We start from the raw sequence: 25,738 nt of genomic DNA, 5'->3' as shown, positions 1-25,738 counted from the left end.
ACAACATAATGAAATTGACTCAAATTATGGGACGCTTAAAATAGAGTTTTTTATTCATATCGAAAGCAAAAATTACATTCTGGGATGAATGGGAATAATGTTTACATCAAAATATCATAGTATAAATGTAGAGGTGTTCCCAGAATGTGCACCTTTCTCTTATTGGTAGAATTTCCTTAGCCGGGTTCCGTGCCAGGTGTTGGGGACCTCGGTCCCGCTGAGGTAGTTCAGCTTGTAAGTTCCCGGACTGGAGCACTTCCTTGACTATGTAGGGGCCTTCCCCGTTCGGCTGCAGTTTCCCTTGGTTAGTTGGGTCCGAGGCTTTGGTGTCCCGAAGCACTAGATCTCCCACCACATATTCTCTTATCTTGGCCTTCTTCGCAAAGTGAAGCTTTGTTTTTTCCTTGTAGCTTTCCATTTTTTCTACATCCCGATCTATTATTCATCCAAGAGTTCGAGGTTGGTTCTGAGGCCTTCTATGTTGGAGACCTCATCAAAGTTGGCCACTCTATGAGAGGGGGATCCGGTTTCCACAGTTAACCGGGCCTCGGTACCATAGGCTAGCTTGAATGGAGTCTCATCGGTCCCCGTCCGGGAGGTAGTTCTGTATGACCATAAAACCTTCGGGAGTTCATCCGGCCAGTTCTTTTTAGAGTCTTCCAGTCTCTTTTCCAGACCTCGGAGTATGGTTCTGTTTGTGACCTCAACCTGTCCATTTCCTTGTGGATGGGCCACAGATGCTTTTCTGTGCCTTATCCCGAGCTCTTTGAGATAGGCTTCAAAATCTGAACCCACGAACTGCGGCCCATTGTCCGAGATTAAAACCATTGGGATCCCGAACCTCATCACAATTGCGTCCACAAATTTGATGCAGTCTTGCTGATTGATGGTTCTCATAGCCTAGGCTTCTACCCACTTAGTAATATAATCTATTGCTACCAGCACATAACGAAGATCCCCTTTTGCTCGAGGGAAGGGGCCCATGATGTCAATTCCCCAAACAGCGAATGGGATCGGGGAGATGACAGACCCGGGGAGGCTTGAACCTTGCTTCGGCACATTGCTGAACTTTTGGCACTTGCTGCATTTCTTCACATAGGCAACTGAATCAACGTGGATTGTGGGCCAATAGTAACCTTGTCTGATGACCTTGTAGGCTAGAGCTTTAGCGGCTAAATGATCCCCGCAGATTCCCTCGTGCACCTCCCGGAGATAATAATTTGCCTCATCCGGATCAACGCACTTTAAAGTCGGGGCAGAGAAAGTTTGCTGGTATAGCTGATTATCTTCCAAAAAGAAGCGGGCGGCCTTATACTTGAGGTACCGTGCTTTGTTCTGGTCTTCCGGAAGGGTGTCCGTCCTTAAGATAGGCTACGTAAGGAGTCATCCAGTTATCCGGGACTACTAATGCATAATACCTCGGGCCGATCGGTGCTGGGGGCTCCGAGCTCCTCGACGTAAACCGAGCTGCTTAAATCTGAAGTATTCTGGACGAGCTTGGACAAGTTCGTCTGCCTTCGCATTTTCCTCTATGTTTATCTGCAAGATGGTTGAGTCCGGGATGGTTTCCAGGATTGCCCTAACCATCTCCTGATATCGGGCCAATTTGGGATCTTTTGCGATATATTCACCATTGGTTGGCCTTACCACAATTTGAGAATCACTATAAATGGTTAAACTCCTTACTCCAAGGGATTTGGATAACCTGAGTCCGGAGAGGAGAGCTTCATATTCAGCCTGGTTATTTGTTGTTTTGAAGGCGAAGGTTATGGCCTGCTGGATTGTGAATCCGCCCGGGCTGGAAAGGATCAGGCCGGCTCCGGACCTATCAGCTGTAGCCGAGCCATCGACGTGTAATGTCCAAGGATCCCGATTGCTAGCCTCTTTTTCTTCTCCAGATCGGGGTTTAGGTGTATCCGGGACTTCCGGAAAGGTGCATTCCATGACGAATTCGGCCAACGACTGGGCTTTCATAGTTGTCCTCGGAATAAATTTGATATTGAATTGGCTCAATTCAATTGTCCAATTGACTAATCTCCCAGAGGCATCCGACTTATGGATGATTTTGTGAAGCGGTTGATTAGTGATTACCCTGATTTCCCGGCCTTGGAAGTATTGCCTTAGCTTCCTGTTCGAGTGCACAAGAGTCAGTGCGAATATTCTTGGTCTTGGGTTTCCTTTCATTCTTTCTTGATTCGGCGTATGTCTCCCGGGGTGGGGTTCCCCGAGACTGCTGAATATAGTTGGCTTGCCTGTCAAGCTTGTATCTTTTGTCCTTCCAGGACGACGAGCGTCGCTCCGGAGACTCATCATCATCATGTATTCTTCTATTCATTTTCATTGACTTGAGGAAATCATTTTCCTTTATGAACTTTGATGCCAACACGTATGTTGATGCTAGGCTCTGGGGCTCTCTATGAATTAAGTCTTTAACATAGCCTTCGCAGGATATCGGGTGCAAGTTCCTTCGAAAAATGTTCACTGCCTCTTTTTCTTCTAAGTTGGAGAGTTGGTTAACTGCTTCCTGGAATCTTTTGATGAATTCCGGAAGGGACTCCTTGCTTCTTTGCTGGATTGTTTCTAGATGACACATTTGCAGTTCGTTCATTCAGTTGGCCCTGAACCTTTTCAAAAATATATCGCGGAAGTCTTTCGAAGAATCCACACTCCTGGGATGGAATGCGGCTGAACCATTTCTGAGCCCCCCTTCAACGTTGATGCGAAGAATCTGCATCTAGTTAGGTCACTATAATCATAAATATTAGATATTTGCTCAAAATAGTTCAGATGCTCCTCGGGATCAGCTAATCCATCAAAAGAGTCAAAATTGAAGTGCTTCAGCCCTGATTCTCTGGGGGTAAATTCCAACTTCTTGGTGAACGGGGTGGCTGCCGCTCCTACTTCCATGTCGCCTACCACTTTTCTTTTAAGGTCCCGGAGGGCCCGGGCCATTTGTTCTTGCTTGGATTCTTTTTCTAGCTCCGAGTCGGAAGAAACATGAATCCGGTGTATCTTTCTTTTTAACTTTGCTTCTTCTTCCCGGACTCGCTTTTTCGATAGCTTCCTGGGCTTTAGCCTCTTCTTCTTTCCGGATTCTCTCACGGAGGGCAGCTCTATTTATTTCATCTCTGGCATCCTCTGGTGGTTTCTTTAAATTCTTTGCAATCCGGTCAAAGACGGATCCCCGTGATTCTCCGGACCGTTCTTCGGAACGTTCTCGCTGATCCCCTGGGCGGGTCTCGGGTTCGGAATCATGTTTTTCCTTCCACATGGTCCATCACCGCTTGTATCTGTTTCGGGGTCATGCTTCCCCATGGGTTGGCGGAGGTCCCGGTGTGCTTATGGGCAGCTTTCTCGATGACTATTATCTGGTCTCCTGGTTGGAGATTTTGAGATGGAGTCTGGGTTATGGGGGGCCCTTCATCCAGATCTTCCATATCTCCATCCCTGGGTTGGGGGGGGAGGTGGAAGGAAAGAAGTCGAAACGGCCGCTTTGCTCATTCTTGTAGTCATGGTTATTCAACAGTACCACAAACTCACAGTAATATAATTTGTAAAAAATTGATCTACGAGATTAGGAGTGGCGTTCTTACTGAGGGATGGTATTCAAAGTTACTGGGTAGGGTGGAAGTTGCGGATATGAACACCACTGGACGGAGGTTCGACCCCTCCTTCTAGCGCCAATGATAATCCCAAATCGCCCCGGGGCCCTTTTATTTGCCGAGCCCGGACTCAGACTCCTTTTGGACGGAAGTGGCGGCGGCGTGCGGTGTAGCTGTAGGGTGGGAACCTACAAAACAGAACCGGAGGGGGGTGGCGTCCCCGCGGCACCTCTGGCGTGAGAATGAGAAAGGGTTTTAAGGGGAAGAGGGGCAAAACGGGAATTATGCGAGTATATTTATGGTGTGTACGTGTGTGAATGTAAGTATAGGTGAAAGAGAGAGTATGTGAGATTGTAACATGTAACCTTCCTTCTGTTCTACCTTTTATAGGCCTCCTACTAGGGTTTAGGGGTTTGTACCTTTTAATCTGGACCGTAGGTTTGCCTTTTGAACTGTAGGGCATCTGGACTGCTTGGGATGCGTCAGAGTACTACCAGATCCGGACCGTAGGAACATTCTGGATCCCGAGTACCTGGACGGTGGTGATGTTGCCACGTGTCCTGGGCTCTTCCATGTTAAAGCTGAGTACTTCCTGGGCTCTTGCTATTGGGCCCTGGGCCCCTATTATTGGGCCTTTTAATCTGGACCGTAGGTTTGCCTTTTGGACTGTAAGGCATCTGGATGCCTGAGATGCGTCAGAGTACTACCAGATCCGGACCGTAGGAACGTTCTGGATCCCGGGTACCTGGACGGTGATGATGTTGCCACGTGTCCTGGGCTCTTCCAGGTTAAAGCTGAGTACTTCCTGGGCTCTTGCTATTGGGCCCTGGGCCCCTATTATTGGGCCTTTTAATCTGGACCGTAGGTTTGCCTTTTGGACTGTAAGGCATCTGGACGCCTGGGATGCGTCAGAGTACTACCAGATCCGGACCGTAGAAACGTTCTGGATCCCGGGTACCTGGACGGTGGTGATGTTGCCACGTGTCATGGACTCTTCCAGGTTAAAGCTGAGTACTTCCTGGGCTCTTGTTATTGGGCCCTGAGCCCCTATTATTGGGCCTGTATTATTATAGGCTATCAGTATCTTGTGTAGATTTTAGATTATTGTCAAGTCGCTTTTAAGCATTGAATTGAATCACACCAATAATTTAAGTAGTAGACTATTTATTTAAATTTCGATTTCATACTTTACGTGTTCTCCTAATGTTGACCTGCATGCCTGGTAGTTTAATTAAAACAAAAACGAAATATTAAAAGTTTGGTTGTTGATACTTGATCACTCAATCCAGGACCGTCAGATCAAACTAATGAGAATCGTTAGATATAATTTTAAAAATTATTATACAAGAACTATAAGGTTCGAATCCTATCAATAATATATTAAAATTATAATTTACAATATATAATGATAAAAATAACTGTGATGCATTAGTAAAATTATTATATTAGGGGTATAAAGTTCGAATCCCAACAATAATATATTAAGGTAACCTTCGTCACCGTTAGCGTTTGGTACTCTAGTTATATTTTACAATATACTATAATTATAAAAATAATCGTGCACCGCACAGGTTATATACTACTGTTACTAATAGCTGTTTACGTTTTTTTTTTCTCTTTAAAAATCAGTAGGGAGTATGGTGTTTCCTAATATTGACTTGCGTCTGTTGTTGTTTTTCAATATTTAATATTTTAATTATCTGTACGTTTTTAAAACGCAAAAGAATGAATGGAGGATAATTTATAGTAGTGCAGTTTCGGTTAGAATGGTTTTTTTTTGTTAATTGGATTGTAATTAGTGAAAACTTGAGGTTGAGCAATAAACAGCAGCAGCTTGCCATATACTCCGGTCCGTCCCATAATTTTTGGCTTTTTATTCGGCCAAACAACAAATTACATTTGTAATATGGGTAAAACTAACTATAAAAATTATATTACATATAATTAGCCGTCTACGTTATATAAATCAGCTGATAAATTATTCAATTTTTTAAAAGAGTAGTGCTAGGTACCCAAAATTCATCCCCCAATTTTTTTACCAAATGACGTGGCAATACAAGTGGCACGTTTTGATTTGGGGGCGCATATATATGCATGCGTGGTCCATATCATTTTAGGAAAACTTAGTAATTACACACTTGACACATTTGACACACTTGACACATCAGCATTTGGGGAAGATTTTGGGGAAAATATTTGGGGTCTCTAGTATTTTTCTTTTTAAAATTATCTGATAAATCACAAATCGGTAACTCAAGCGATCAGTTTCGATTTGTGAAAAGTGTAAACATGAAGCAGCTATAAATAAATATAGCCTATATTTGTAGAAAACCAGCACGTGTTTATGTGTCTATATATAGGTATATCAGCGAGACAGCTTACTTTGACAAAAACTCATGGTGTATATATTAAATAATGTATTCCACTAATGATAAAATAAATGATTACAAGTAAATTGTGCAACGTGCATAAACAATTAGACCTATAAAATAGAAACTATTCCATGTTTTTTTCCGGTACTTTTATTTATTAATGAGACGACCGACCTATTCTGCATGTACAAACTTATCTTAAAACAAATAAAATAAAATTTTATCACAATAAAACAAGTTTAGATTGATTTTCCAACAATATTCACATCTCTTGGTAGCTAGGGTTTCTATATATTCATCTCTCTCCATGTTTCTTTTCTTCCTTCTACTCCCACTCAATTTCCTCTCTTGTTACACAAACACATAACTACAAACACATACAGAAACCACATTTATATCTGTTTTTTGACATACGTTATCAGATCCATATCCTTGTACATTTCTTTGCATTCGTTATTTGGTGCGATATAAAGGAACACACCCCATGGCACATTTTAAAGAATCAAAAGAAAGAGGTGTTTGTGGGGAATGTTGGCTGGCTCGATGCATTCACCCTTGTGATGATTAAGATTTTATGTGATGTATCCAAATGCACAAAACAATGTTGTGAAGGCATCAGACCAGGCTTCATTCCTCTCAAATCGTTTCCTTCTCAGTGGCGGATCGAGAGCCCGATCTCCGTGGAGCACCATATATTTAAGTATATTTAAGTGTTTATGTTACGCAGTGGTCCAAATTCAATTTTTTTTTGGTCATTTTTATTATATTCTTCGATTTTTTTTATTTAAGTGTTACAAATTAGTATGTAAACCTTTTAAGCTCTGATTTATGATTATATTTCTATAAATAAAATTAAATATGCTCGAATTATGAAAGATTTACTAGTTTTACAGGGGCACTTAACTTTTTTTTATAGGAGACATTTTATAAAAATGTACGAATTTGTACCTTAAAATTTTAATACAAAACTGTTAATTTTTGATTTTGTGGGAGCACGTGTCCCAGTTGGCGCTACATGAATCCGCCCTTGATCATGCTCTAATGTTCTACGACGATAATGGTGCTGACTTTCTTGCACCCAACACGTCGGGAATCTGTCGGCGCCTAAACCGAATGTCCTATAGATTTGGATGTCTTAGACGAATTTTTGATATAGGACTGCGACCGCTACTTTTAAAAACAGTAAAGAAAAATTAATATATATTCAAATCAATTTTAGCTAGTCCTATACAATGTACTTGCGATTTATTTTGGCGCCACTTTAAGGAAAGCGTGTCTTAAATGTTCGACTTGATCGCCTTACCTAATAACCGATTTGTTGCTAAATTCAGTTGTTAAATTGGGTAAATATTTTATGTAGAATATATAGCTAGTTTTTCTAGACAGTGCCATAGTGCCGTAAATCAAGATTTTATTGTTAATATATTGAAAGGTTCGGTAAGGAATATCAATAACATACGACATTCAATACTAGAAATGATGCATACGATATCGGTGGGTTTACCATACCGATGTTAAAAACCCTTCTAACTTTTTTTTACGATGTCGTATCCAATATTTCTAGTAGTGTACTGCTGCGGTATGACTTGATTTCCCTAACCTCTGTTGTAACATATTCTCTCTTCTTTGACAGTTAAAATATAGAATCTCTGTGACATCAGTAAAAGAGGACCAAAGAAAGATATGGATCTTTCTGAAATTTCTTTATTAATATAATGTCCTCTTCCAATTCGAGCCACTTCTGCTATATATACTCGATTTTGCTCTTTTCGATCTTATTAAGTGATTTTAGTTAGTTGATTTGAAGCAACCGGGATAAAGGAATTAACAGCAACAAGCAGGGGGCGATGGATCGCGGGTGAGCCGGCGCACAGGGCTTCCGAAATTGTGTTATAAAATATACGAAAAGAACTTTTCTTTTAAGTAAATGGTCAAAATATATTTTTCGTTTACAATGTATTTTAATAATTTTTTTTATTAGTCGAAATATATCTCTTTTAAATTTATAATAAAAATTAAATTAAAGGCCCAATTTTCAGATTTCGCACAGGACCCGAATTTTTTGCCATGGACCTGGCAACAAGATGCTGTAAATAGTATTTATTTGCAAAGGAAAGAATCACCAGGTAGATATTGGTTTGCCGCAATCCCACATTTTGGCTATTAATAGATTGCAGGTTTGAAGACCTGCTGTTTAATCTGCACCAAGTTTTCTGTAAGATCCACTTGCTCAGATCTACGTACTTGCAGAATGGATAGAATGACATGAAATCATGTAAATTCTGATGTGAAAGACCGAACATATACTTCTTGAATGCTGTATAATTGGAGTTGCTGTGAGATCAAGAATAGTAGAAGGGTGCTCAATGCAGTGGTGGATAATGGATTATACCATCAGCTTGGGTGCTTCATTGAGCCAATACAAGACTCCTCAGTCTGTAAAGTCTGCACCACTTGTCGATCTTTTGAACTCAGAGACTGTTTCGGACCACTATAGCCAATAGTTCAACACGGGATCCTATGAATATGTAAAGATATCAAAGAAGTCGATATTGAACAAAACATTCAAATCTAGAAGTTGATGTTGAACAAAACATTCAAATCCATTCTCTGCCAGCCTGAGTTCGATATCATGTCAAAGAACCAGTTACTCTAAAATCTCGAGGTGTTAGAGAATGGTCATTTCCAGGATCTTATATTATTCTAACATCCGGCTTGCTAGTACAACTGCTTTAGAACTGGTAAACAAACTGATGGTTTTGAAAAGTATTACTCTTTCAACAATCAAATGTGAAGCAATTATTAAACTTTCCACTGGTATCCATCACTGTATATGACTAAGAGGAAGAAGAAGATGAATTTGCTCTGAACATAACTTTGTTCTTGTATGAATTAGAACTTAAAAGAATAAAATTTTACAAGACAGCCTGCTGGAAGAATCAGTTGGATGCACTAATCAATGAATAATTGCTATACATCAATTACCAGAAACTCTCTGAATGTGAGCAACTAATAACTCGAATCTACAAAATTCAGAACACTAAGAAAACGCCAAGGAGATAAAATGGAAGCAGAAAAACATAAGGAGGGAGGAAAGAGGATTACTCTCAGGATTCAAGTTGGGACGAAAACTCTCTCCAGAAAACTTACGAAACGTTTTGAATATGGGGTGGGTTCCATGACTGAAATTGACTTAGGGTCATATTTGAATGACTTGTATGCAAGTTCCACTTTCTTTTTGAGGTTGTATTCCTGAAGTATATCAATTATGCCAAGATACAGAACCACGTCGTAAACCTCAAAAAGTTCAGCTTCAGACGTGTCTCCACCATCGCGCTGAAGCTTATGATTTGCCTTAGCTGGCATGTTTACTCCTAATTGTACGCGTAATCTGAAGATTTTGCAGCAATAGAAAGTTGATTAGATAGAGTTTCGACAATAACTTTACCAACTATATAATTTATTGTCCTTTCCAAACTTCTGCTTTAAAATTGATGTTAAAACTCAGCAAGGTCAATGAACGATGGCAAAATGCTGCAAACAAAGAAGTAGAAATCATGAATAGAATTAAATTAAAGGAAATGTCTTTGTTCATGTCCTTCCTCCAACAATACAAAATACGCTTCAATAGTCCTGCACTAATAGCATTTGGGATATAGCTATTTCAGAAACTCAGAAAGAACGTGTTTAAGAGAAAAGTATGTTTCTAATATTATGGTTCTTAAAACTCGCTTCAGCAAAGTATTCTATACTGGCACAGAAATACATATCCTCTAAAGGAAGCAGACATTGTGTTTCTAACCATGTAGGCAAACTTGTATAAAACAGGCTAATATATTTGGATCATTGAACAAAATAAATTGAAGTTGAGAAAGTAGCTTAGAAATCATGTTCTTTTTTCTATTGATTATTCTTGATCATCTACAAACGGTTTCGTAGTCTGTAACTAAACCTGTATCAGGTGCATCGGCAAGGTTCACTTCAGCAGCTAATAAACATTAAGGTTTATTTGGAAAAGCATAATAATTACTTTGAATTTCTATATAAAGGCAAGATTGTCACTGAAACCTAATTATATGAGTTGGCACTATATTTTCACACCAGACATCAGTGCAAAAGTATATAATACATAAAAGAATGCGCAAGTGATATCTGAAACAAGCAGAATACCTTGCAGTGCCAGGCAGAAGAAGGTCCACCTCCTTCTCACCCACAGAAAATGCTTTCAAAGTATTCCCTCTGATGTGAGGACCTGGTGCAGTGCTGACAAAGTTGGGCTCATGGGTAACAAGTAAAAGCCCCGTTGGAGGAATCAACATTTCATCTTGAGAGATTGCACCTGGAAGAAGTCAACAGCAAATAATCATCATATAGGCGAGGAAAAAGGAGACTACCTAAGTCCTAACCTGTAATATTTTAAAGTCGATCTATTTAAATTTCAATACAATCTGTCAAATATAAATCCATGAAAAAAGTAAGTACTTACCGAGCAACTTTTAAAATTATTAAAATTAGTAATCAATAAATGATTGCTATCGAGATTGGAAGAGCAAACAGAAACTAAATAATGAACAAACTGCTCCAAGACCACAGCCCTTGATCTGCACAAGGCGGTTCTGAATCCAGTCGGTTTTAAGGAGAACATAACATTCCTAGTATATGTAGCATAGGCAGAACAACTTTGCAAAATAACATGCATAAGTCCATTATCTGCCTATAATCTACAAACCCTGTCTAGATAGTATAAGCTATCTACTATATAATTCAATTATCTGGCCTGACAAGACAGTCTAGATACTAAAAGGCGTTCATAACAGGAAAATTGCTTTTGCTGAATCATTTGCAATCAAGTTAATAGCATGCTTGCTTCTCTTAAATTATTAGATTACAAACGAAAATACTTGTGGAAAAAGAATTAAGAAAGTATGGAAACTAGGTAAGAGTCACAAATAGTATATGCTAGTATTCTTAGAGAAAAACTAGCAGAATTAAAAGTGGTTAATATACAAGATTTACCATCACTAGCAAATGTGTGCTCTGGCTGGTGCATAGACTCGGCAGTTTCCAGGAAGGCTTTCAGATGTTCTGGAGCTCGGAAATGTAACCCCAGTAGCAGGCTATAATCTATTATTTGCTGAGACTCCAGGAACGTACAATCATGAGTGATCTGTCTGCACAAGAACATAAGTGCAGAAAGGTTATGCTGTTACCTTGAACCCGGATATTAAACTGGAGTGACCGGTATACACAAGAAGGAAATATGCAGCATGCCATAAAAACACTCGCTAGATTGAATAGTTATCTTGAAAATGTCTTCTTATAAAGGCCAAATATATGCCTTATGTAGTACATAAGAAGAAGAGTGTGCATGTCATGTATTTTTTTAAGCTTTCATTTCAAAATCTGATACATACAATTAGTACAATGTCAATGGTGTAACTTTAACCTTCCTTATATCCCCCATGAGTTAATTTTATTAACAGAACTTACAAAGTTCTGGTTGAGTTACTCAGATAAAGAACGAAAATGGTGTTTTTTCAAGTGATCAATAACAAGCATTTCTAAGCAAGCCACATTTCCTTTCCCCCATTAATAAAAATAGATAAATAGGCATAGATGTAGATGTAGATATGCAAATGTTATGCTACCTACAGTGGTGCTGATCAATTCGAAATGTTTCAGATTTTCAAGTTTTTCAGCTTGGAAATGGAGAAGGAAATCAAGGTCACACAGAAAATAATCATCACAACATCAGTGGGTTTGGGTCGGGTATAAGGTAAGAATGAACTCATGCCTTCTCTTCCGAACAACTTTTTTTTTCTTTGCAAAGTCGAATGACTCATTTATATGAATTGCAGCTAGCTGAATGTCTGACAGCAAGACACAGAGCACTTTTGAGTTCAACACAATAGATGCCTACAATATCATATTAAAACCTTGCTAGGTGAATATACAAGAAATGTCACCCAGATAACATCCTAACCAAAACCTGATACAGCATGTATAGACTACAGTAATCATAATTAAAGGATAGTAAACACGAACAAACTTTCCCTATAGAACATAAAATTAAAACAAATAAAATGATTATTTTTCCTTCAATTGTATCTCTAATTTAGATAATATCCTCAACTAGATCTATGTTACCTATGAGATACTTACTCTAAAAGTGACTCGCGCAACAACTTGTCCATGTGGAATATGTAGGGCAAATCAAGGTCTTTGAAAGTAGTGTTCTCTTTAATATCTTCTTTATTTGTAACTCTTCCTTGATATGAACCCTTTAGGTCATACCGACGATGTATTCGCAATTCAGTGCAGAACATATTCCCCATCACAACAAAGCGTACCTAAACAAAAAAAAATGAATAAACCAATATCATGATGATTCAATCCCCTGTCTTTTTATTTGGCAAGGTCAGTAGCTAGAAATTTAATCACTCATTTACACATGTCTTTACACCCCCTTGACCTTTTGCTGAAAAGGGAGGGGGGGCACTAGGCTACAATGCTTGGAATATCTCTCACTTATATCGCATTAAGTATTCTTCTTTTCTTTCATGATAAGAGGTAAAAGGCATTAATATTACATGTTTATGTGATTATTTTCTACTAAAACGATTAGACCAATATCTTTTGAAGGTCCGTCGCAGATCAACCTACGCTCTATATAGGCGATAGGCCTCAAACAAGGACAAAAGAAGCAATACCAGATACCTTTCTTCCGGCCTTCCATTCTATCTGGTGGACTCCAAAAAACTTTGTTAAAAGGGTGTTTTCATGCGCTTTTACATTATCATAGTAGCTGGGTAGCATTTTGAGTAGAACCTGAAACAAATGTTAATAACAAACTGCAACTGATTAAGAGCAGTCTTGAAGAATAAAATATTGTTTAAGATCATATAATTTGAATGACTGACAGTCTGACACACATGCTGGGTAAAACAATATAGTCTTTTAGTTACTCAAAATTCTTATCAGCAAAGGGTAGATGTCGACATATTTCATCTTAATATGATTCCCTTGCCAAGATGTTAGTGCAGCTGCACTATCTGCCTTGTATGCATTACAGGTTACTAATATCAACCTTAATGTGCAATTGTACGATTTAATTGATTCCTAAATCATAAAATATGTGTTCAGGCTCATAGTTTTTGTCATAATTGACATAGTTAATGGAAACTTAATAGTGGAGGAATCAGCATTTACTACATTTGAGTCACTAGAACTGATGTACAATATTATACACCATGCAGTGTGCTTTTATGCCGGGGAACATAGCAACCATTATCATGATGATTCATTACATATAACATATAATGAGAGGGAAAAAGTCAGCAACTATCAGGCGGAGTACTACTATAGTAGAACAGATCTTTCTAGCTTCGGTTCAATGCTTTATCACATTTGAACCTATGATATGATATCCCATGAAAACTTATAAACAGAAGATCCATCACTTCTGAATTCCTCAAGACGCACTTCAAACTCTTTTGTAAGGTCAGAGGCTATCAATGGAAACTAAATCAACGACAACAGTCTTTCTACTCTAAAAGTAAATGCAACAAAATTTTACATATAAAAATATAGATCTATGAGACTATGCTTATCATATCAAAAGGACATACAAGATATCTCATTACAAAAGAATACACAGTTGTGCTGACCAAAATACGCACTTAACATTGCAATGCAGTATTGACCACCAAAATAAACTCTTACATTGCAATGTGGTACCCTTTCAAAAAGAAACATTGCAGTGCAGTATTTTAACAGCACAGAGTTGCCAAAACAGCATACTTGTGTCTTCCACGTGCTAGAATCTTATAAGCTCCTCATGCCATACATGGCAAAGATTTCTTAATTCTATAGTATAAGTTGCTACAACTTTGTTTGGACAACGCCTAAAAGCTAAAAGATTATCACTCTTTTTTCCTTTTATTTTCAAATACCTTTTCTGGATAGTTATGAGACGAAGCATTTACAAAATCTCCTTTCAAAGAAATTATCCTCTCAAAATCCAAGAGTCAGCCAAACCAAATTTAACATACCCAGTATAACCCGGTCTTAAAGAAGGGTCTGGGAGAGTAATATGACTGCAAGTCTTACCACTTTACTCTAAAATAGTCGAGAGGCTGTTCCCGCACAGCTCACGGCTTAAAAAATAAGAGTTTATATGTCCTATTATCAATGATCAATATTTTAACAAAAAATGCACCCTGTATTGTGACAGAAAAACCCCCCACCAACTATTCCCTATAAATCTGACAGTTGCATGTTATTATCGCATACAGCTGTTTTAAATCCTAACTAAATAGATGCTAAGTTTAAACAAACATCATTTAGGAGAAGGCATGCATGTTCGATCAGCTAAAAAAATGAATGCATAGACTACGAGTAGAAATGATACTCCTATACCAGCTATCACATGGATCTACTATGGGAATCACATGATAAGTACCAGTCAAATTAATGAAAACACCATCTAAGAATGATGAAATGAGTTTTTTTAAAGTTCACACCTTTAGCTCGGATTTTTTCAAGGTTTTAATAACAAATCTATCATCGTGAGAAAGATAAAAGAGGCTGCCACTTTTCCCGGCTGAAGAAAGCTCTGTTAGGCCATCATCGCCACAGATTGACATCATGTAGTCTGCAGAATCTAGCTTGAACATCTCCCTCAAATTCCTGAGTATTAGGATGATCATGACCATGCATGTGAAATTATTTGATTATATTGCAGTACAAAATACACACAAACCAATTGACAATTATAATATGTACAGGGGAGAGTGTGTGTGTGGAGGGGGGGGGGGGAATTGCAGTACTTTTTTTCAGCATCAATATTAGAAAATTTGATATATTTATTATTGACCACAAAAGGTTTAATATTCATTTTGAACAAGTTGAGCCACAGAAAATAATGAGTAAAATACAGGGACAAGGTGGAGGTGCTGTCAATACATACCGGAATACCATAGGGTAGTAATCCGTCCAGTAAAAATTTAAGGAGCAGTGTGGAGGAGTTTTTTGGGAGCCCTTTGTGGGAAAATACATTTGTATTCTAGCTTGTGCTCCGTAATCAGATGATCGTACTTCACGCATAGGCAATGGCGAAATTTTTCCCACAGTGTACCTGTGATCTCCATAACAGTTGGTCAAAGGTAAATTTCAGACATGTGAAGTTAAATTATATACAATATACAATCATGCAGTGATGGATATCGGTGCCAGCAAACCAAGATAAAGAAAATAGGTAGCCAGGGCCAAGACAGAAAGGGTCCTGTGGCAGTACCATGAAATATGAATTGCTTAAACTAATCAACTGGGTCGAGGCAGCTTACATAAAGTGCCTTCTTAAATTTACAGTTACTCCAAATTTCCTCACCATTTCCAAGTTACGGAAGTACTAATATGCAGCCATCTCTCAGTGCATGCATCAACCGATTCTTCTACATAATTCCATTTTTTTTTAAAAATGTACTTTCCAGCTTACAAGTATTAATCTAAAATTTGAATGCCTAATGTATGTATGACAATATGAGAACAAGTGAATATGTATATACTGGGGAGTGAACCTTGTTCAGCCTGATACTCTAAGCATTAGGCTGACATATCTTAAGTTTCGTTGATTTAATATTTCAACAATGCTCTTCCTCGAACACAACAAGCTTCAATCATTGTTCAGTCCTTGGTAGATACTCTACATCATGCTCTACGACTTTCAATAAATTATATATGTAGCAAATGTATGAAGAACATTCATTTTAAATTAGTTTACCTGATGCCAAGTTGCAGATTAAGCATCAAATAATAACTTTTAAGGCCTGCATATGTGCTCACAAGAGACTTCTTTCTTGCTTCTCGTGTTTTACCCCGATGTTTAAAGCTGTTAGAACGACCTGTATAGTTTATGATCCTTTCTTTGATCAAGACCCCTTGCATGTATTCTCTTTCATAAACTTGAGAACCACTATGCTGCACCTCTTTTTGGACTTCTTTTTCTAAAATACCATCTGTAACAGAATGACTGGGGTTCTGATTCCCCTTCAACACTACACTCTTATGTGGTCTACGAGTTATACCCTTAGATAATCCATTGAGTGAAATTATAGAAACACTGCGCTTAAAACTAGGTTTTATAACCTTGTGTTCTGATATTGTTGATGAGCTAAGAGGGACGAGACCCTCCACGTTTTCATTGAGTAATTCGGAATTACTCCACTTTGCTAGAGAAGGACGGTTACTTCCTTCTGGATAGAATTTACCCCATCCATCCTTTATGCCTTTTGTCCATATCCCATAATAATAACTTCCGTCTTGAAACCTGTAAAATCCTGAACCGTGTCTTAGCCCATTTAACCAGAAGCCATCAAAAAGATCACCAGTCAACCACTTCATAACACCTCTACCACACATATTCCCAGCTTTCCAAGTACCAATATAAATGTTACCATCACTCCAAACATACTTACCGCTGCCTTCCTGTTTTCCTTCTTTCCATGTACCTTCGTAAACATCTGAATTTTGGTACTGCTTTTCTCCAAATCCATGCTGAATGTTTAACTTCCAGGAGCCTCTGTATACAGACCCATCCGAACTAGTTAAAATTCCAAAACCATGTAGGTAACCCCCTGAAAAGTCGCCCTCATATGATGCGCCTGATGGCCAAAGAACCTTTCCTTTCCCAGTCATTTTTCCTTCCACCCAATCACCCTCATAAATTTTCCCATCTGACCAGGTGTAGTTACCCTTTCCCTGAGGGAGCGTCCCTTTAAAGTTACCATAGTAGACATCTCCGTTTGAGAATATGTTCTCGCTAATCCTGAAAGAGTGATAGGGAGAAAAAACATATACAATAAAAAACACCGAGATTTCATGAAATCATTATTGAAGTCATAAACAACACCATTCTTAACATAAACAATAAGAAACAATGAAATTCTTGCAATCATTTTTGAAGTCATTAAACGTGCAAGATGCAACACAAGATTATCGAACAAAAGAAGTTAAATTGGAAAGAACAGGACACCTTCCACTGCTCTCCATTGTGATGAATGACAACGCAATCTACCAAATCAAAATGACATTATTCGATCACTTTCAGAAACTTATGCGAGACTAGCTGACAAGACCTTAAAGTGAAATTGTCTTGAAGGCCACAATCTTGATCTGAAAAAATCCAAAAAAAGATACCACTGAATTCAAACCAACACAAATCGAAAATGTCTTTCGTACAATAATACCCTAAATTTAGAAAATTATCGCAATGACATATGACTTGCAGACTCCGAAATATGGTTCCTATTCATAATTGTATGAGATATTCTCCAGTTTCAGAATAAGTCAATAACATAGGCTTCAACTCCACACATTCCCTCGTGATATATGCATAAATGTTGAAAAAACTTAGTTCCAAATATTTCGAAACCAATCATCTGATAAAACAAACTGGATTTCGATTCGACGAAACTGTAGTAGCATCCTAACCAGACAATTGCCTTTCCAACAATAAGTATCTAAACAGAGAAATGTGAAAAGAAACACATTATGCCATCAAAAACCAAACTACAACTAACTGTGTCTATCTGCACACACACACATATCCTATTTTTGTACAAATAAACAAAATCAAACCTATAAACATTGGCGGAACCAGAATTTCAAAACAAACATATATATCTTGTTTTTTACAAATAAACAAATCGACTATAATCAGGGGCGGAACCAGAATTTCAAAACAACCGTATATCATGTTTTTGTACAAATAAACAAAATCAAACCTAAAAACAGTTGCGGAACCAGAATTTCAAAACAATCGTATATCCTGTTGTTGTACAAATAAACAAAATCAAACCTATAAGCAGTGGCAGAACCAGAATTTCAAAACAACGGCAGATAAAAAGAATTATCGCTAATTCTTCCGTATTCTTAAAATTTCAAGCTAAACACAAGAATCAAGTATCAAACTCATCGAAAATCGAAAAACAAACCAGCTAACTAGCTCATTAACATATAATGTAACAACTTATTGGCACAAAGAGCAAAATCTTACATGCTAGTTCAGCAGTAACTCCAAGAACCAAGAATTTACTGGCCCTCTAAGTAAAAATGAATGATGAAATTTATGTTTATGTGTTTGTAAATATACAGAGAAATGAATAAGAAACAGAGCATGGTTTCATGAAGCAGTTGTGTCTTGATACATTTGGAATGGAAGAAAGATGGATAAAGTTACAAGCTTACAACATGTGTACAGTGTTCCAATAATGACATTGATACGACAACTGTTTGTTAAATTTTTTCACTGGCTTGAAGAATGATTGTACCTTCATCAGCCATACTTTTCTTTGGCAATTAATGCCGAGAGGTTCTAAAATTATGAATAAAATGAAAATTTAGCTGATGGATTGGGAAACTATCATTTTTTCATGGATATATTCGAAAATATATAAGTGCGGACACAGAATAAAAAATATCGTAATATTGAAAATCGGGGACTAATCGGATATATCGGTCGAGCTACCGATTTAGGATTAATGGAAAATCGGGGATTAATCGGAAGGATTAATCGTAGTAAAAATCGGATGTATTATAATATTAAATAATATTTAATATATTATTATGATTATATTAGTTATTTATTAACAAATATATATTTATTATATCATAATTTCTATAATTATTCATTTTTAAATTAATATAGTATTTTAATTTTAATATATATATATATATATACCGCAATAAAGAAAAATTCGTAAAAATAAATCGGATTTCAAAGATTGAATCGATCGGATATTTTATAGGGGATTAATCGGAAATTTTTTTAAAAAACGGGGGTTTTTTAAAAATCGGGGGTTTTTTTTAAAATCGGAGATTTTTAGAAAACTGCTTGTATGCAACTGAACAAGTGGTATCAGAGGGTCAAATTATTAAATTTGTGATTCTTATTTTGAGTGAATAATTGTTAGGCAATGTCAACTTAAACACCTTCTAAAAATTATAAATAAAAAATATCACCTAAATATACGCAAAAAAAGAGAATATTGTGCACTACTAATCAAATGTCTTTTGAAATATACCAAAAATAAATGTGTGCAGGTCAATCTCACACTTCTTATACCAAAATTTGTAAGCACCTTGAATAATTCTAATTTTGGAATCTCGATTAATTTTATAGAGTGCTAGCACAGTATCCCATCGACATGACCAAGACGATCGTTTGTGCAAAAAATGTGCAAGTAGATAGATTAGATACACATGATATGGTTTTAGCATATTGAAAAAGAAAAGAGAGGCACATGTAGGACATGCAAGCTGTGTGTCCTGCGTGACCTTGGTCTCGTATTGTTTTTCTCGCACGCATATGTCTCTGCTCTATTCTCTTCTCTTTTTTTTCGGATTTTCTATCTCTTCCCGTGTTTTCTAATATGTTTCCTCTACTTTTATTGATCAGTTGTTTAATAATTATATTTCGTGTAAAATATTTGATCACGCAAAATATAAAAAATTGATTAATTTAACATGCACAATCTTAATATTAACCCGGTCTATATTACTAGTTTTTTTTCTCATTTTTTAATTAATATTTTAAGTAGTACAAATATATGGAACTGCTTAGATTAATTATACAAAATAATTTTATATGATTCCCGTGTTTCAGAATGTCGTTTCGGCACCTTGCGAAAGTGCAACTTGTAAGTAACAGTGTTCGATTGTGGTATTAAAATGGGTATGGTTGTTTGCTATAATATAGCAACCAAATAAAATAAATAACTCCCGGATGGTAAACCTAGACGTAAAATAACAAAATATTATACTTAAAATTATTATACTTTGTACTAAGTTTTGAAACAAGTATGGATGTTAATTTTACCATCCCAGCATACAAATAATAATGATAAATATTGTTTTGTACTTCAAAATTAATTAATTAAATTATAATTTTATTTAAATATGTTTGTCGTTACTTTTTTAACGCAAAAAATACTTTTTGATTTAAAATTATAAAAATATTTATACATAATTTAGCACCACAACCCGACTTGCTCTCAAGAGTCTACTTCTACACATGATTCTAAAAAATTTCGATTTTAATAATCAATTCCTGATCCGTAAGATATGTGTCCAATCCGATTTTTGAAATCAGATAAATTCCTATGTAATTTTTTTTATCAGTATATTACAAATAAACTATTATATATGAAATAGAATTTTAATTAAATTTAGAAAATAAAAAATTATATAATATGATAAATATATATATAATTACTAATAAAATGTGGATATTAAAATTAAATATAAAAATATTTCCAAATTTTCCTCCAATTAACACTCAATTCTCCTATTAATACTAAATCTGTATCTAGACCGATCCGTTGGTCATTATGGAAATCGCTTCTACTATGATAATTCGATTCTGCATTCCATGCAGCACCTTGCAATATTTTAAACTAAACGTCTGTTTCTGACTGGGCATGCAGTACAAAAAATTAATGAAGCTTACAGCAGAGTAGGTGCTGAAATTTAGGAAGAGTAAATATTAGGTTTCTTTATGTTATTCTAAACGCCGGCCAAATAATTTTGAGAATTCAGAAGTGCAGTAACCGCTGAGTTTCATGAATATTTACTAATTTATCAATAATGGAAAGTAACATTTTTATTTTACTAATTTATCAATAATGGAAAGTACATTTCTTTTACTTCACCATACCAGTGTTACAGATTTCGGAAATCGCAACTATTCGGTTGAGGTACTGATTTACGATTTATCGGACGATTTTTAAAAAATCGGATGATTAATCGACGATTTATCGGAAATCGGTCAAATCGGATAAATATTTTTGACCGATTTTTGAGCAATTTATCGGCGATTTTTGAAAAATCAGCCGATTTCTATAACAGAGCACCACACACATATTAATTAAGTTTAAATTTTTTGGAGAAAGTTTTGTGAAACAATTTGGTATTACAAAAATTCGAAGCTGTATCTTACTACTCCCCCGTTTTTTTAAATTTTATGTTTTATTTTTTGACACACATTTTTAGGTGTTTTGACTGTATATCTAAAATTAAAATTTTAAAAGTTTTTATTTTGTAAATTAAAAATTTTGATAATATATATTTTTATTCACAAAATAAGATTTTAAAAAATATTAATTTTCAACATACGGCCAAATCACATAAAGATATGTGACAAAAGTCAAAATATCCAATATTAAAAAATATATCCTATGACATTTAGTTTAAGCTTACTCTATCGATATAACACTTACTTTTAACTTAATATTTTAAAAATTGCAAGTAACAAAAAAGAATCTTGCTGTATCACCACCGTAGCTTGCGCTTTAGGAGAAGTTAGCAAAAAAAAAGAGTAAAATTTGTTTTATCTTGACTCAGTGAGCATCTCTAGTTCGTCTTATTTTCGAAATTCAGTCTCTAACAATTTATTTTGGATATTTGAATAAATAAATCATACATAAAATTAATTAAACAACGTACAAGTTTATAAATAAAAAAATCGATAAATAAACTCCAACAATTAATATTTAAATTTTAATTGTCTTATAAATGACTTAATTACCCATGACAAACACAAATTCAATTAATTCCACTATTAAAAATCATGAATAAATATGTAATAAAAATATCTAAAATTTAAAACTGAAATTTAAATAATAAAACTGAAATTTATTTCACCATTCCCTAAATAAATATGTTAATCTATACTATACTATAATAGCCGGAATAGAGATAATTTGGTTCAACGTTTTGGTTCAGCGATAATTCCCTAATTTTGATTATTACAAAAATAGATAAATAGTGTTATATATCTAATAAACTACTAAATTATTAAACTATTACTAAATATAGTATATTTATCCTACTAAACTACGAATACAACTTATCCTATTATTAAAATATATATATAATAGTGTTATATATCTGTTAAACTACTAAATTATTAAACTACTAGAAATAGTCTATTTATTCTACTAAATTACGACCACATGTTATTCTATTATTTTTATTATAAATTTATAATCATTATATATTTATATAAATATTTTAAAAATATAATATAACTGGATAAATAAAAATTTAAAATATTAATAGAACCGTGCATGACACGGGATTTATGCTAGGGGTAGTACCACTTAGGACATTCAAGTTGTTACTTCTCCGTCCCTGTGTTGTCTACTTCGCATGTGGCATTGCCGCGCCATCATATTTTCATGTATGGCCAATTTGTCAAAAATGAGCCACATTTATATAAATTAAATTAATGTAATTTCCAAATTTTATAAAATGATTTTTAATTATAATAGAAAACATCAATTTCTAATTTATAAAATAATTTATTATCATAATATAAACATAAATGTGTTTATAATGTATCAAAATTTGATTAACTTATTAACTAAAAAGTCATAATATAAACATAAATGGGTTTATAATGTGCCCATTTGGAAAATATTATAATAAGTAAATTTAAAATGAACAAGGACTTATAAGTGATAAAAAGATAGATACTTATAAGTTAAATAAGTGTTTGGTTAAATATCAGAATTTTTATTACTTAAATGAATTAAAATAAATAAATTTTAAATATAAATATCTTAATTTGTAAAGTTTAAATTATAAAGACATGTAAAAACATATATAGAAAAAGTACATTTTTGCTCACATTCAACTTATAAACTAATAAGTTGTAAATTCAACTTATAAACACTTTAATAAGTACTTAGGCGCTAAGCCAATAAGTAGCTTATATTTGTCCGCCAAACATGCCGAATGTATCAAAATTTTATATTAACTTATTGACAAAAAAAGTTTTGATTGACCTCTATTAATGTATCCACATAAAATTTTTTATGATATCTTGTCCTATTATTTGATTAATGGTAATATATTTTAATTTTAAAATAGAGAATCAATACTAATTGATTAAGATTTCGATTTGGGATTAACTGAAAATTTTAAATTTAGGAATAATCGAAATTTTAATATTTTAATAATGTACAATGTATTAACTTTATTTATGTTTAAAAAGTAGTTCATAGTAATTATCAAATTCTAAAAGATAATATGATAACCTATTTTTTAAAAGTTAATCGAGATTATTTAAAAAAATATTTTATTATTTTTTTCCAAAATACAAAAGAAATGTATTTTTAACAAACTTTTCTTGAAACAACAACAATACTATTAGAGACCTTTTAAAGGACAATTATTTAAAGTTGCAGACTAAAGGTGAATATAAAAATATTCTGAGTATGGTGGACAAAGAACCAATATGAATAAAAGCAATTTAATGAGATTAAAAAGTTTGCTAAATTTAAAAACGTACCTTTTGTCAAAAATAATTAATGTCTTGATTTTTTACTAAAAATTTGATAGAAGTTTGATCATATACTTTAAATCTTTTGTTAGGATATATATATATATATATTCATATATGTTTAAAAATTTAATAATAAAAGAATATTTATTTTAGGAAAACAGTGTGTCTAAGCATTGTACTTGCATCCAAGTCCTAGGACCTAGATATAATATTTGCATTAGCATCACAATATCATATTTTGATATCAAAAACTTGTAATTTATTAATAAAATAAATGTTATTTTTCAACTGCAAACAACAACCCCGCTACAATATTATATGAATACACTATGTGCTGATGCATGTACAGAGCAAAGTCAGTATGGAAGATGAGGGTACAAAATATTAAAAGTCTCAAGGTGTCTGATTTCAAAAATAAATATTAACTATGTATATAATTATTGTTGTCTTTATTTATCAAGGGTAATCTATATGCTAAGTATTCTTAAACATAAGAGGCAGTCAACAGTATAATCAATAAGTATTGAACACACTGGTTAATAAAAAAAGTGTTAAATTCACCTGTAGGAAGAGCTGACAACAATTTACAAGTATTTGTGGACACAATTTATAAATAGAATTAATAAATTATAAATTGATAAATTAATTATTTTGACGATAACGTATTTTTTCTCAACTTATTTTGATTTTAATTTATTTTAAATTTAAAATATACTTTTAAATGTTAATTTAATTTAAAATTTATGAATTAAAATAATTATATTTAAAAATTATTTTAAGTAAAAAAATTTTGACTAATAAAAAAAATTATCTAAACATTTATATAACTTGTAAATATTCATCTATTTAATAAAAAACGGCACTATATATCTAACTTTTTCCCTAATAAATATATTTTTCTAAAATGATTTCGAAAATCACTCTGAGTTCCCGAGTTATAATAACTTAGCAAAAAGTGGTTGGAAAGCGAATCTAAAATGTTTAAGCAAAAAATGTCATACATGATTGTGGCTTTGTCAACTGAACCTAAATGTGCTTCTAAGGAGGTTTGTAAGTTAATCAAAAATGCTGCTCCATCCGTATCTCTCAATTGTTAGCGTTCGACGTGTATTTTAAGATGAATAAAAAGTATAGTTGTGTAATATTTTTTTAAAATTTTCTTTTTCTGAATAAATATTTAAACATTCTATTTTTATTCAGAAAAAGAATTTTTTTAAAAAACAAGTTACAAAACTATATTTTATATTCATCTCAAAATACGTATCTGACACTCTCTCGTAAACGATAACAATTGGGTGGACTGAGGGAGTATATTATTTGAACTGCTATTGGATTAAACGGAACTATATCAAGCAATTGATCAATAAATCATACCTAAGTATATATCGATTACCATAGTACTCAAGTATAGCAATTAATGAAAAAGAGGATTAATCGTACCGTTACCCTATCATGTGACCTTAGCTTGAGCTCCAGGAGAAGCTACGAAATTCACCATCGTTTCACACACCTTCAATGAAAAATCTATCTGTATAGATATGTTCGTTTATATCTATACGCAGAGAGAAACAAGATGGTGTAAATAGTGTGTGTTTGCTTGTTGATGAAGTTGTGTGTCATTGACTTAAATATGTATAAGAAAGGCCTGCTACATGCGAATGGGTCTTGTCACTCTGTTCATATACTCCCTCTGTCCCATCCATTTCTTTACAGTAACTATTTTGGGCCGTCTCATACATTTTTTTACATTCCAAAAATAATAAACTTTTAATAATATAAAATACTATTACACCCACTAACTTTCTCCAATCTTTCAAATCTATTATTAAATATTGATAGTTCTCAATACTTTAACCACTTTTCATCACTTTACCTACTTATATATATATATTGGTCTCCGTGCCCACCAGAAATGTAAAGATCCTTGTGGGACGGAGAGAGTATAATTTTTTATTTTAATTTTTTTCTTTTTGTCCTTATTTTTTTGGGAAGAAAGGGGTCGTAACTCTTAAAGCAACATCTAAATAGATGTTTCAATTAGATTTATATTTTTGTATTATATATCTTAAAAAACTCCTACAAATAATTTTTTGAAATTAATTTTTTTATGACCAAAAACTAATTTTAAAAAATTAACTACCAAAATGGTATTAGAGGTTTTTAAACCTCTAATATAATTCAAAAACTATTCTTTGATCAAAAACTAATTTCCAAACAGGCCTAAATAGGAACATTTGATATGGAGTATTGAATATTTATACTATATAGTTTGCATTTAAGTTTTTCACTATTTTTGAAATTTGTTTTATTTGGGCTCAATACGCGTATCTTAGTTTGTATTGTTTTGTGGTGGGATCTCATTTTATCTCTTTCAATTAATTTTGTTCATACAAAACTAGACGCAAATAACCAACCAGATT

At 34.3% G+C, this 25,738-nt stretch overlaps 2 protein-coding genes across 4 annotated transcripts; both read right to left on the bottom strand.

Moving 5' to 3' along the window:
- Nucleotides 1-438: 438 nt before the first annotated feature.
- LOC141666282 (uncharacterized) lies at nt 439-897 on the bottom strand. Its single transcript, XM_074472273.1, has one exon. It carries the CDS (start codon nt 895-897, stop codon nt 439-441), a length of 459 nt encoding a protein of 152 aa, XP_074328374.1.
- Nucleotides 898-8,822: 7,925 nt separating this feature from the next.
- Nucleotides 8,823-24,922, bottom strand: LOC141668434 (phosphatidylinositol 4-phosphate 5-kinase 7-like). Of its 3 annotated transcripts, none has more exons than XM_074475323.1 (10): nt 24,759-24,922; nt 17,007-17,146; nt 15,756-16,799; nt 14,943-15,110; nt 14,497-14,662; nt 12,692-12,802; nt 12,137-12,324; nt 10,991-11,145; nt 10,145-10,313; nt 8,823-9,365 (listed from the first exon to the last, which is right to left on the bottom strand). In XM_074475323.1, the coding sequence occupies exons 2-10, from the start codon at nt 17,021-17,023 to the stop codon at nt 9,089-9,091; spliced, it is 2,295 nt and encodes a 764-aa protein (XP_074331424.1). In that variant the 5' UTR covers nt 17,024-17,146; nt 24,759-24,922; the 3' UTR covers nt 8,823-9,088. The 3 variants fall into 3 exon arrangements, with proteins under 3 accessions (XP_074331424.1, XP_074331426.1, XP_074331425.1); XM_074475325.1 differs by having other exon boundaries at nt 24,765-24,922; XM_074475324.1 differs by lacking the exon at nt 24,759-24,922 and adding an exon at nt 18,030-18,276.
- Nucleotides 24,923-25,738: the final 816 nt, after the last annotated feature.

The sequence above is a fragment of the Apium graveolens genome, chromosome 6 (genome assembly GCF_009905375.1).
Source record: "Apium graveolens cultivar Ventura chromosome 6, ASM990537v1, whole genome shotgun sequence".
Classification (NCBI taxonomy): Eukaryota; Viridiplantae; Streptophyta; class Magnoliopsida; order Apiales; family Apiaceae; genus Apium; species Apium graveolens.
This window is presented reverse-complemented; position numbering and strand designations above follow the sequence as displayed.

Excerpts from the sequence above, each read along its gene's own strand:
- LOC141666282 (XM_074472273.1), bottom strand. The coding sequence starts at position 897 with ATGAGAACCATCAATCAGCAAGACTGCATCAAATTTGTGGACGCAATT.
- LOC141668434 (XM_074475323.1), bottom strand. Across the intron at positions 12,325-12,691 it reads AATGGAAGGCCGGAAGAAAG|GTACGCTTTGTTGTGATGGG; the intron begins GTATCTGGTATT and ends TTTTTTGTTTAG. Across the intron at positions 10,314-10,990 it reads GCACACATTTGCTAGTGATG|GTGCAATCTCTCAAGATGAA; the intron begins GTAAATCTTGTA and ends GACTTCTTCCAG.